Source organism: Chelonus insularis, unplaced genomic scaffold (assembly GCF_013357705.1).
Source record: "Chelonus insularis isolate UGA/USDA-ARS -01 unplaced genomic scaffold, ASM1335770v1 contig_422_pilon, whole genome shotgun sequence".
Taxonomy (NCBI): domain Eukaryota; kingdom Metazoa; phylum Arthropoda; class Insecta; order Hymenoptera; family Braconidae; genus Chelonus; species Chelonus insularis.
In genome coordinates this window covers 88,923-102,076 of record NW_023276573.1, presented here as the reverse complement: position 1 = coordinate 102,076, position 13,154 = coordinate 88,923, and the positions used below count along the sequence as shown (strand labels likewise).

The 13,154-nt window shown below is 29.4% G+C and overlaps 4 protein-coding genes across 6 annotated transcripts; 1 reads left to right on the top strand and 3 right to left on the bottom strand.

The window, feature by feature from the left end:
- Positions 1-1,972: 1,972 nt before the first annotated feature.
- LOC118069659 (retinol dehydrogenase 11-like) lies at positions 1,973-4,237 on the bottom strand. The gene is made up of 6 exons (XM_035087923.1): positions 3,908-4,237; positions 3,290-3,371; positions 2,832-3,133; positions 2,650-2,769; positions 2,370-2,586; positions 1,973-2,282 (listed from the first exon to the last, which is right to left on the bottom strand). The coding sequence occupies exons 1-6, from the start codon at positions 4,023-4,025 to the stop codon at positions 2,129-2,131; spliced, it is 993 nt and encodes a 330-aa protein (XP_034943814.1). The 5' UTR covers positions 4,026-4,237; the 3' UTR covers positions 1,973-2,128.
- dib (Cytochrome P450 302a1, mitochondrial) lies at positions 4,145-7,888 on the top strand. 2 transcript variants are annotated; one of them, XM_035087918.1, is made up of 9 exons: positions 4,145-4,338; positions 4,398-5,858; positions 5,981-6,221; positions 6,309-6,484; positions 6,563-6,767; positions 6,837-6,996; positions 7,085-7,333; positions 7,410-7,622; positions 7,699-7,888. In XM_035087918.1, exons 2-9 carry the CDS (start codon positions 5,708-5,710, stop codon positions 7,807-7,809), a joined length of 1,506 nt encoding a protein of 501 aa, XP_034943809.1. In that variant the 5' UTR covers positions 4,145-4,338; positions 4,398-5,707; the 3' UTR covers positions 7,810-7,888. The 2 variants fall into 2 exon arrangements, with proteins under 2 accessions (XP_034943809.1, XP_034943808.1); XM_035087917.1 differs by lacking the exon at positions 4,145-4,338 and having other exon boundaries at positions 4,389-5,858.
- On the bottom strand, positions 7,819-10,903 carry LOC118069658 (retinol dehydrogenase 12-like). 2 transcript variants are annotated; one of them, XM_035087921.1, is made up of 6 exons: positions 10,632-10,903; positions 9,159-9,240; positions 8,702-9,003; positions 8,489-8,608; positions 8,196-8,412; positions 7,819-8,126 (listed from the first exon to the last, which is right to left on the bottom strand). In XM_035087921.1, the coding sequence occupies exons 1-6, from the start codon at positions 10,864-10,866 to the stop codon at positions 7,982-7,984; spliced, it is 1,101 nt and encodes a 366-aa protein (XP_034943812.1). In that variant the 5' UTR covers positions 10,867-10,903; the 3' UTR covers positions 7,819-7,981. The 2 variants fall into 2 exon arrangements, with proteins under 2 accessions (XP_034943812.1, XP_034943813.1); XM_035087922.1 differs by lacking the exon at positions 10,632-10,903 and adding an exon at positions 9,622-9,763.
- Positions 10,812-13,007, bottom strand: Rpt1 (26S proteasome regulatory subunit Rpt1). Its single transcript, XM_035087919.1, has 6 exons — positions 12,839-13,007; positions 12,722-12,759; positions 12,160-12,642; positions 11,904-12,068; positions 11,656-11,822; positions 10,812-11,570 (listed from the first exon to the last, which is right to left on the bottom strand). Exons 1-6 carry the CDS (start codon positions 12,906-12,908, stop codon positions 11,192-11,194), a joined length of 1,302 nt encoding a protein of 433 aa, XP_034943810.1. The 5' UTR covers positions 12,909-13,007; the 3' UTR covers positions 10,812-11,191.
- Positions 13,008-13,154: the final 147 nt, after the last annotated feature.

The following is a 13,154-nucleotide window of genomic DNA, read 5'->3' as shown; positions in this document are numbered from 1 at the left end:
TATGACATAAATGGTAAGCAGGAAATGGTCCCAATTATATATCATCATTCAAAATATGGCAATGACTAATCATCATAGTAATATTCCATTGAGTCCAACAAAAAAAATCGCCTTCGCGAAATTTAGTCCGTTGAACTTTAACTCGTGAAATGAATTTTTAGAAGCGTTGCAGTAAACAAGAATAAAAAAGTAACGGTTTTGAAGAAAAGTAGGTTAATTCAAAAAGTTGCTGATATTTTTTTGAAATTTATGAGGGTAAGTTCAAGATTCCCATAGCGTTATTTGAATATTAAGGTAAAGTACATATATAAGGTCATGACTTTATCAAAAAGTGTTACCAAGATTGTTTTGACAACATGAAGCACCTTACCTTTTAAGACGATGGTTATTTTATCCACTCGTTAATGCCTGGTTATTATCTATAAGGATCTTGCTGACGTCTGTGAAAGAAGATCATCAGACCACTGGAACTTTGCGTGATCTGTCTTCTGATTTGGGTGTCTACAGCCAGGAATGTTGGTGTATTATCATGTTGAAGAACATTTATCTCTTTCATAACCTGGCACGACAAATCTTGGGAAAATATAATAAATCACTTGTGTTAACGAACACCATATAAAAGCATCAAATATATAACACAAATGAATTAATTGTTTGAAAAATAAAAAATAATTAATTAACTGCATACCTTGGATTTTACGAATCCCGTTAATTTTGTAAAATAATTCGTTAAACTGTATCCCTTTACTTATCTAAAGATAAATGAAGAAACTTCATGCTCTTTTGCCGATGAAACACTATCATTTTTATACTTTCGTAGTATAAATTACAAGGTAGATTAGGATTGTCAGATGGTGATTAGTTGCATGTTAATTTTATAACATAACTGTGAAATTAATTTGGAAATAGATTATTCATTTATTGTAATAAAATTTGTCTCTATTTCAGCAAATACTCAGCAAGATTCAAAAAAAGTTCCTCTTCAGTATGTTTACTGCATACAATCCATCAAAGAAATCTTATCAATTCAAGTCATTCAGCTTCTTTCGAAGTATCCATGAGCTACTACAATTATACTTATAAGTATAATTGTATTAGTAGTGAGCATTCACCCGACGTGAAAGTGATAATTTCTCCGTGTGATAATACTGTTAATTAAATTATTAATTGATCAAATGTCAAAGTCATTGTATAAATAATTTTTTTAATGTTTCACTGCAATATTTTTTATTGTATAATCCCTGTCTTAAGATGCAGTTGGCAAATAACCAGTTTATTTAGCTGGTCGTTAAATTATGCTGGACTTGAACCAAACAATAAATATCGTAATGTATACATATATCAATAATGAATGTCACCATGAATTCTAGAATTACACATTTCCGTTATAAACCAAAAAATTTATATAAAATGTAACTAACTCCAATAATCCTGAAACTATTGATAATTCAGGAGCTTTGCAGCACATTGAAATGATTACTATTAATAATCCATTAATTGAATATTTTTCTTATTCTTCAACCGATCGTCCTTATCTCATTGTTACACAAATTTTTTCCTGTAGATATTTCTTTATTTTATCTATTTGCTTGTCAAGCACTAATGCGTAAGAATTTTTATACCATATATAGAGTTATATAAAATCCTAATTAAATATTAATTACTCATTCTTAGAGTATTGACAAATGATCGTCTAATCTGTGATGCATCTAATGCTTTCTAAACATATTATTTATCTAAACTCCTCATTAAACTGATATTAATTTCCAAAGGGCGATCTTGCTGACACCTGTTGAAGATGATTGCTAACTGTAGATCATGAAACCACTGAATCTTTTGATACAAACGTGTTATTCAATGAAGTAAAGAATGTTGGTGCATTACCACGCTTCAAAAGTCTGTTGAAGACCTCCCACAAAGTATCATTGATTAATGTTATAAATCATTTTTGTTATTACTGACAACTCAGAAGTTCTGTGTATCCATTTATTACGCAAGTCGTTTAATCATTTACATATATGTATAATAAAAAATATATATAATAGTAAATCTTATATGTTAATAAGCTCTCTCATTGATTCCATACATTTTATTGTATTCATTTATTGAAAAAAGTCAAAAATTCCCGCTACATGGATGAAAGAATTTGAGATATTTGAGTCAAAAGCTCATTTAAGTTATTTTTTGGTTCCAAGCCAACCATCTTGATGCTTTCATTCCAAAGTTTACGAGCTAGCTCAGGATCCTTTGATTTGGTTGATGGTGCAGCAACACTGCATTCTCTAAAAAAACAGAAGAAAAATTTATGTATCAATGAATATCATGTTCTATTGTTTGTTTAATTGTTTTTTACAAAAAATATTATTTACTTGTAATATAAGCCTGTTTCAGATTCAGCCTTCTCATCTGTGGCACAGTGAATAGTCGTTTGTGCTCCAAGTTCTGGAGTTTTTCTGAACGGTACAGAAACAATTCTTGCAATAAATCGAGCTCCAGGAAAAACAGTCTCATTTAAATGTCGGCCTAATTCAGTAGCAATCAGTCCTGGATGAAGAGAGTATGTAGTGATCCCGTCAATTTTGGCTTCTGTAATTAATCATAACAGTATTAATCAATTAATCTTGTCAACATTATTATGTGTAATCCTACCTTCCAACTGACGAGCTAATTCTTTAGTAAATAATATATTAGCCAGTTTACTTCGATTATAAGCCTTCATCGAAGAATATGACTGTTCCAAATTAATATCATCAAAGTCAATGTCAGCATCTAAAATTGAATTATCATCAAATAAATAAATAAAGCAATTTTAAAATAATCAAAACACGTACACATATGAGCTATTGATGAAACATTAATTATCCTTGCAGGAGTTGATTTCATCAATTTCGGTAGCAATAATAGAGTAAGCAAAAAATGACCAAGATGATTTGCTTGAAGCTGAATTTCATATCCATCTTCTGTTTTAGCAAATGGACACATCATGACTCCTGCATTATTGATAAGAATATGGATATTCGGTTCAGTGCTGTTTAAAGTTTGTGCACATTTTCTGACACTGGCAAAACTACACAGATCTAAATGGCAAATACTCAATTCACCTGGTTCTCCACTAAATTGTTCTCTTTCTGGTCTGAAAAAAAAAAATCAATAGCATCTTTCTCAAAAACTATTTTTAAAGTTGAAATATTTTATTTCAACAACAGTTGCCGTTAATCTATTTACTTATATTTTACAATAAATGAAGGAGAAATACAAAATAAGATAAAACATGGAAAGTGATATATACTTAGACGGTAGAGTAGTTTGTAATTCTTCAATAGCTTGCTTTGCTTTTTCAACATCCCTGCATGCAAGAACCACTCGTGCACCTGATACATTAATGAAAACATTTGTTAATAAATAATATTATTATCATAATACTTTATTACCATAAATATTTTATTTTATCACTATTGAAAGATTGATTCCAAGTTTAAATAAAAAACCGATCATCATTTAATCAATAATTTTTATCAATTATTTTATTTATTTTTGTTATTTATTATTTTAAATATGAAGAGTGTAGTTACATAATTTATGACTACAAAAATAGTTAATTTTACTTGATAACAATACATAATAGCTGAAAGGTAACCTACAGCTATTAGAATGTTTACAATTGATGTACAAATCCTACTGTTGACTAGTATTAATTAACAATAGAGATCAAAAGTTGAAACCTTTTAATGACTTGTCAAATTTTGGTTAAGACAGATATAATCTTAAAAATGATTAAGAAATGAAATATTATAAATGACCGTACACATAATATTTCGTAGGAAATATTTTCTAATATTGATATACAGGGTCTGACAATTCTTTTGATTAATGATAAGAAGAAAAAGTGTTTTCCCACCAATATTACCTCGTCTGTAAAGATCCTTCGCAGTTTCCTTTCCGATTCCAGTGTTAGCACCGGTAATAACAACAGTCTTACCAGCAAGACGTGCTTTACTCTGACAAGAACGACTAAATAGCCACATGATATGAATACAAAAAAAGTATTTAAAACGATAATATTTTTTGTAGCGTTATCGCAATACACATAACTTTCAAAAGTATGATTTACAGAGCCGTTAGTATTCTAGGCTTGAACATTTCTTCTGTGGATACATTGGAAGTTTTAGAGTACCGTTATTAAAATTTCTGAGTAGGAGGTAGGTAGTGAGATAGCCAACACACTGCAGCAGCTCTACTCCTTTATTTATAAAGTATTGTATAGTAGTGTTAGGAGAGAGAGAGAGAAAGAGGGAGGGACTGACAAAGAAGATACAGGAGTGGGGCAAAAATAAATAAGTAAGTTAATCGTCCTTATTTCTGTGGTTTAAATCAGTGATGAGCAACTTTCTTTGCAGCAGACCGCAACTTCACAAAGTTTTATTAGTGACCCACTTTAATGCTTGTGTCAAATACAATAGAGTTCGAGAACTGTGTTTAACCTTCATTTTGGTTATGTCATGATGCTACAGGTTCTTCTTCTTGCTTTGGATGTAAATAATTTAATGGAAAATTGATTTAAATGTAATCAATGATCAAAACTATTGTTTTATAAACAATAATTTTTAGTTTCAAAGGATGATTATTTTAGAAAATTTATTCTTGAAGAGACAGATAAAAAAGGTTATTGGTGAGATTTTTTCTAGGAAAATAACTCACATAGTTTAGAAAGTTGTTTGGTCGTCATTTATTCATTTGTTTGTTTAAATATCCAAATGATGTACGACTAATTTCTCTTTAAAAATGAACTAGTAACAATTAGTCACTAAACAATGAATATAAAGTGATTTTTGGCGATTAGTATGCTACTGTTTGGATAAGCGATGTAATTATCACTGGAAGTTAAGTATAAAATTACCATAAATGAAAATAAATGAAGTTCGTTTGATAAATTGATTTTAGACTTTCTTTCGTATGACTTTAAAAATAGTAAATCCTGTTCTCTTAATTAATGTTAATTAGACTGAATTCAGGTGTACATAATGAATTAATTATACAGCAGAAACATCATCTGTCTTAACAAATTAAATAAAAAATTTTATTACCTGAAAAAAAGGAAAAGATTGTTTTGCTATCACAGGAAGTATCATTGCAATGCTTACGGATATTCTTTCATGCATGTGCAATGCAGAATTTAAAAGTGGGAGAACATAAAGCCATCAAGTAGCCTCTGTGCCAACTGTTTATTGAAATAATTCTTGCATAATATCTGCGCATCTTGATATTTACAAAACAAGTAATTTATTAGTAAAAATTGAAGACAAATGAAAAAAAAACAATGATTCAATAATTGAATATGTTTAAAAAAAGAGTTATAACACTACATTGATAAATAAAAATGGTGAAATAAATCTCATATTCATGCTGGTACTTGAGAATTCGATGATTTCCATGTCAGCTAGACTTAAAGAGACAATAGAATATCAAAACAAGAATCTGAACTGTATACCTGGCGTTCATTTCTTGACCAACGTTGGATTTTTACTTGTGTACTATACCTAAACTTTTTAACCATAGGCTTCACCAAAATAGGAGTCACAGTTTTAATGTGGTCATCATAGTATGTGTATCTAAATAACATTGATTAGTTAATATTCGATAATTCAATGACTATTTGTGCAATATAAGTGATTATAAAAAATTACAAGTTTTAATTTTGTTACGAAAAATGTTCTCTTACCACATGTATGTGATCAGAACAACGACCTGTAGATATTCAACAACCGGTTTTACATCAAAACCTCGACCGTTCAAAGAGATCCCGGGACCAAAATCTTTACCATTGATTGGCACTCTCTACAAATATTTGCCTTTCATAGGTAAATAAAAATTTGTGCATTTATTATTATAAATAATATTATTATAAAATTAATTTTCTAAAAAAAATATTTTGCAAAAAATTACTCAAAAATTTTTAGCACATTTTTTATCAATGTTTTAGGTGAATACGATTTTAATAAATTACACAAAACTGGCGCCAAGAAGCTATCTCAATATGGGCCATTAGTTAGAGAAGAGATAGTTCCTGGGGTGAACACTGTCTGGGTTTTCCGTCCCGAAGATATAGCAGAGATATTTAAAGCTGAAATCGGCAAATATCCAGAAAGAAGAAGCCATTTAGCACTGCTAAAATATAGGAAAGATCGAAGTCATGTTTATAACACTGGTGGACTTTTACCAACGTAATCTTTTACCTATTATAGCGTTTTAATAACAAATGATCCTTTCGATTACTTATATGATCCGATTTGTATTTAAATACCTTGTAGAAATGGACCACAATGGTACAAACTACGGAAAGAATTCCAAAAAGCGCTCAGTAAACCGCAGAATATTACAAACTACATTGAGAAGATTGATAGTGTGATCAAACAATTTATTAAAGTCTGTGGAGAAAAAGAGCATGAAGATTTATTGCCATTATTATCTCGTTTATTTCTTGAAAGTAACTATGATTTATTTAATAAAAAAATTTTCTGTATTGTCTTAATTAATAATATTTAAAAATTTATTTCACCATTAGTTACTTGTTTGGTTGCTTTTGATGCTACAATAGATAGCTTTTCACCCGAAGAAATGCAAGAAAATTCAAGGAGTTCAAGATTGATTGATGCGGCATTGACGAGCAATAGTGTTATACTTAAATTAGACAACGGACCACAACTGTGGAGATTTTTTGAAACTCCAATGTATAAAAAACTATCTTCTAGTCAACAGTATATGGAAAAGTAATCAATTAAATATTATTTGATATTTTGCTTTAAATTCGAAGCTTTAAATAATCACGTATGTTTCAGATTTGCTGTGGAAATGGTGAATCTTAAAGTAAAACAAATGAAAGAACGATCTAACAAAGATAATGCATCTTTATTAGAACTTTACCTCCAAAACGGAGATGTAGATACGAAAGACGTTGTTGGAATGGCTTGTGATATGCTATTGGCAGGAATAGACACGGTACATGATTTAAAATTCTAATAGTAAATTTCCATAATTATATACAATGTACTAAATCCTTTGTTGACTGGTTAAATTTTATTTTTAGACAACATACAGTATTGCTTACGCATTGTATCATCTAGCAAGAAATATTGAGTCTCAAAAAAAACTACAGACGGAAGCAGCCACACTTCTACCAGATCAGAATGATCCAATTACATCAGCAACACTACGACATGCTACTTATGTGAAAGCTGTGATTAAAGAAACTTTTAGATTGAATCCAATATCGGTGGGAGTCGGAAGAATTTTGAAGGATGACCTTGTGTTAAATGGATATCATATACCTGCTGGAGTAAGATGACGTTACGTTTCATTGCATTTAATATTAATTCTCCTGTTGAGCAGATAATGTTAAAATATTTTTTTAGACAGTCGTAGTGACACAAAACCAAGTGATATGTCGCCTAACAGAATATTTTTTTAATCCAAATGCATTTATACCAGAGAGATGGCTGAGAGGTAATATAGAGAAGCCCAGTCAAGGAACACATCCTTACTTGGTTTTACCTTTTGGACATGGACCAAGATCTTGCATTGCAAGAAGACTAGCAGAACAAAACATTCAAATGTTGTTACTGAGGGTGAGTATCATAGAAAAAAGTATCAATTAATAACACAAGGCAGTTTAAATAAAATTATTTTCTCTATTTATAACAGATTTGCAGAAAATACAATTTTATTTGGAAAGGCAAAGAAATTGACAATGTTTCACTGTTAATCAATAAACCGGATTCACCGATAAATATAAAATTTACATCACTCAATTAATTTAAGCTTATTTCATTGCATCTATTTGAAGATTTATTATAAAATGTTAATGTATTAGTATGGTATAATGAATATAGAATGTTTTATAGCATCAACAACTATGACATTGTGATTATTAAACTTTAATCGTGTACATATTATATATTAACTTAGGAATAAATAGAAATATTAATTATTTTGTAGGAACAAGTGAAGCCAGAAGCTCATTCAGGTCATTCTTAGGCTCTGCGCCAATCAGTTTAACACTTACGTCCCAAAGCCGACGAGCTTTTTCAATGTTGTTTGATGCAGATGAAGATGAAGTTATACCACATTCCCTAAATTGAAGACAATTAAATTAATATATACATAGGATAGGCGATATAATTAATTAACGTTTAAAATACTTGTAATATAATCCTGTCTCAGTTCCTGCTTTTTTATCCGTAGCACAATGAATTGTAGTTTGTGCTCCAAGTTCTGGAGTTTTTATAAATGGAGCCAGAAGATTTTCAAAGCCAAATCGAGCTCCAGGAAACATAGTTTTGCTGAAATGTCGACCTAAATCAGTGGCTATTACTCCAGGGTGTAGAGAGTATGTAGTAATTCCTTCGATTTTAACTTCTAAAATAAATATAACAAATACTTTGAGCATTTTCAAGTTATGAAGCAACGTCACTTAGATGAAGATGTTGTCTACCTTCCAATCGACGTGCTAATTCTTTCGTGAATAATACATTAGCAAGTTTACTTTGTGCATAAGCTGTTCTTGCAGAATACGATCGTTCCGAATTAATATCATCAAAATTAATATCACCAACTGAAATGCCATTACATAAATAATTTATAAATATTAAATAATAAGGTGTTATTTAATAAATAATAAGTTGAATACTGTTATTGGAATATTTACAAACATGCGCTAAAGAAGAGACATTGATTATTCTTGCAGGTGTTGATTTAATGATTTTTGGAAGCAATAGAAGAGTAAACAAGAAATGACCAAGATGATTAGATTGAAATTGAGTTTCATATCCATCATCTGTTTTAGCGTATGGACACATCATGACGCCGGCATTGTTGATAAGAATATGAATATTGGCTTCAGTATCATTAAGGATCTGTGCACATTTTCTGACGCTAGCAAGGTTACATAGATCCAGATGGCAAACAGCCAATTCACCAGGGTCTCCATTAAACTGTGCTCTGTTAGGTCTGGAAAAAAAATAATACATATTTGAATATGCTAATGCTGCACAATTTCAATACTTGAATTATTATTTAATTCCATTTTTAATAAAACAGGTAAAATTACAATATAATTTTTTTTTTTTTTTTTAAATAAAATAAATAAATAATTTTTAAGATACTTCGTAGGCGGAGTAGTTTTGATCTCTTCTACTGCTTCTTCAGCTTTGGCAACATTTCTGCATGCAAGAATCACTCTGGCTCCTAGCACAAACATTCACTTATTATTAAACCAAGAAAAAATAGTGAATCCTTTCGTAATTATGAAATAAAAAAATTAAATGCAGTCTGCAATAAAATACTTCATCAAGGAGAGTTTTGAGCATTGATACTTATTTAGTTATGTAAATTATTCAAGAATTTTTAACCTTTATTATGATTATTATATACTAAAAAAGTATTATGACAATCCCAGGAATTTCACGAGAAAATGAGTAGATATAACTGACTTAACATGACCTTGAATGATAATAGAACTTTTCATTGACTTATTTTTTATTAAAGCTAAAAATGAACGTGAATATATACTTGATCATTCATAATTAGTGTTAAAAAAAAAATAACTTAGTTAATAAATAAAATTACCTTGCATTTATATTATTTACTTGTAGTTAATGATAAAAAGTGGCAAGAACTTGTACATTGTATTCCTTTTTTCATACTGACTTTTGATATTTGTTTTCTTCCAATTAATAGACACAAAAAAAATGATAAATTTATCATAAAATAAATTATTTTTCTTTTTTATTATGTACATAAAATCTATTTGATAATATTTATTTATCACTTGACATCAAAAAAATCGATTTAAATCTACTAGTAGTTTTTTTTTATTCACAATTTAATTTTAATTATTAGTTGACTTTAATGTATCAACTATGTATAATATTAAATTACTTAAAGCTTATAAAAACTTATTATTCTTTACGTAAGGTGTGAAAAAAACACTCAATTTTTTTTTTTTTAAATAACGTAGAAGTATTTTTCCAACATTACATTGTTGATAATGTGTATGTGACAAATCATTACTACTTAGTTAATGTTATTTGTGTAAGTGTGGTACTGTGATACTTTTTATTGAAATACGAAGCTTTTAATATTGCAATACTTATATTGACGTAGTTAAAAATTAATTTCAATAATAAGAACAAAGCATAAATTGAGTAATTTATTACAGCGGGAAATGGAGCAATCATAATCTATGAATCAAAGGAATTGAACTAATTAACTCATTTAATTTTCCTTAATTGTAAACCTTGAATACAATAATAGAAATAGATGCTTCAAAAAGAGCGATGACATAGATTTAAAATTTGAATATATTTAATGTAAGAGCATTGATGACTAACATCAAGTTTATTATTTTATTTTTAAAGTTTTATCATGACATTGTATAGTTCCTTACGATATCTTTGAATGAAATTTCTATCACGTACTCAATACATTTACACTTTTTTTATACGAATGTGCTATTAGATACTTTGCTGAATAATAAGATATTGATTATAGATCATCATAAAAAAATAAAATATATAAAAGTAATCTATTAGTTTTAAATTTTATGAAAATAATTATTTATTTTACTAATTTATTACCTCGTCTATAAAGATCTCTTGCAGTCTCTTTTCCAATTCCGGTATTTGCACCAGTTATCACAACGGTTTTTCCTACTAAACGTTCTTCACTTTGGCAAGAACGACTGAACAACCGCATGTTGAACGATAAAAAAACAAATAAGGACAACAATGTTTTAATGAGAGCGAGAACGAGTAAACTTAACTGTTTAGTATTTATTGATTTATAAACTTGTTGGAAGTCTCTGTTGTACATTTTATTCTTGATTATGCAGTTATTTTTCCCCTACTCATCAAAGTGTATGGTAATGGAAGGGAGTTGAAGCGTACAACTACTGAAAAGGTTCTTTCACGGTCAAGCAGGTAATTTGGGACAGGTAACAAAATTACTGTAACCCAACTGAGTGAAACTATTTGATAAAATGATTCTTCTTTTTTTTTAAATTAGTTTATTGATTCAGTTATTATTCTAAAGTAATTTATAATCAGTGTTTAATTCAAATATAGAAAAAGGATATTACTCATATTGCATAAATGAATGATGTTATTTTTGTGTATGAATATATTCTGATAAGAAAGCTTCAATTGTAGGTCATATACTTGGGGGTAGCAGAGAATTTAGCATAAGATTTGATGACTTTAGTTACAGCATCAAGGAAGTCTTTTTCAGTAGCAACCTTACGTCTCGCACGAATTGCGTACATGCCAGCTTCAGTACAAACAGAACGTATTTCTGCTCCAGTACTGTTTGGACATAAGCGAGCTAATAATTCAAATCTAATGTCTCGTTCAACACTCATAGAGCGAGCGTGGATTTTAAATATGTGAGTTCTTCCTTCTAAATCCGGTAAACCAAATTCAACTTTTCTGTCGAGACGTCCAGGACGCATCAAAGCTGGATCCAATGTGTCTGGTCTATTCGTAGCCATTAATACTTTAATATTTCCTCGAGGATCAAATCTAAAATTGTATAAGAATATATATTCATTTTATAATAATATAGTAAGTGTCAGTAAGATTATCAAAAAATAGAAATATTTTTTACCCATCAAGTTGATTAATAAGTTCCAACATGGTACGTTGCACTTCATTATCACCACCAGCTCCGTCATCAAATCTCGCACCTCCAATCGCATCAATTTCATCGAAAAATATCAAACATGCTTTTTTACTTCTTGCCATCTCAAATAATTCTCTCACCATTCTAGCTCCCTAGATTAAAAATAATTCGGATATTAATTCAAATTTTATAATGATTATTCATTAAAGCTTTATATATTTATTTTATCTTACCTCTCCAACATATTTTTGAACTAATTCAGAGCCAATGACACGGATAAAGCAAGCATCAGTTCTATTAGCAACAGCACGAGCACACAGCGTTTTTCCAGTTCCTGGAGGCCCAAATAATAATACTCCTTTAGGTGGTTCAATTCCCAAAGAGACAAATTTTTCAGGCTGTAAAAAATTTACATATGAGTACATCAATTATTTCATAGTTAAAATGCAATTGATGATGAAAAGTAAATATTTTAATAGAAATAATTACATGTAATAATGGTGTTTCAACAACTTCTCTGAGCTTCTCAATTTGATCTTTGCATCCACCAACATCACTGTACGTAACATCTGGTTTCTCTTCAACTTGCATCATTGTTACAGTTGAATCAATTTTAGGTGGTAAAGGAATATGAATTTGATATTTATTTCTATCTACACCAACTCTCATTCCTTCTTCAATATCAGTAGGAGCTACAGAATCGGCTAGGTCAACCACAAACTTAGCAAACTGTTTGACATTAATGATATATTTAGGATCATCAGAGTCAGCATTGATGATTTTGGTACATCGAGCCACTTGTAAAGGCTGTTCATTTTGAAGAGTAATTTTATCAGCAGCTAAATCCCAGAGTGCTGGAGGAGCTAATCCAGTATCAGATTCTTTTATACCAGTTAATTCATTAACTCTTTTTATTATTGTTTGAATGTCTTCTTCAACTGCTTTGATACTTTTAGTATATTGTCCTTGGCCCTGAAGGTTGTAACAATAAAATTTAGGCATAAACCATTGATAATATATTTTAACTACTTAATAATTCATTTAAACTTACGTATGTTTTCAATAATTGAATATCTCCTTCATCGAGAGCTAGAAATCAAGTTACGTCAAATAAAGTCATAAAAATATTGATACATGAAGAATTAAAAATATACCATGTTCTACTTACATTTTATTACTTTTTCTTCTTTCTCATCCTCCTTCACTTTTCTCATATCGTCTCCTAGATGGTCTGGCATTTTAAATTGTTTAATAAAATTATATTCAAAGTGATGAAAAAAGAAATACACACGACAAAGGTAGATTAAAAGGTTATGGTTCCCTTGAATTACAAGCAAAAATGAAAGTGGCGTTTGAGTACTCTGTTAATACTAAAAACGCGCGATAATTTAAATGGAGAAATCTTCACTCCAAAATTTTATTTTATTAACGAATATGTATAAATCATAATAAATTATGAATATTCTTAATTACATACGAGATTA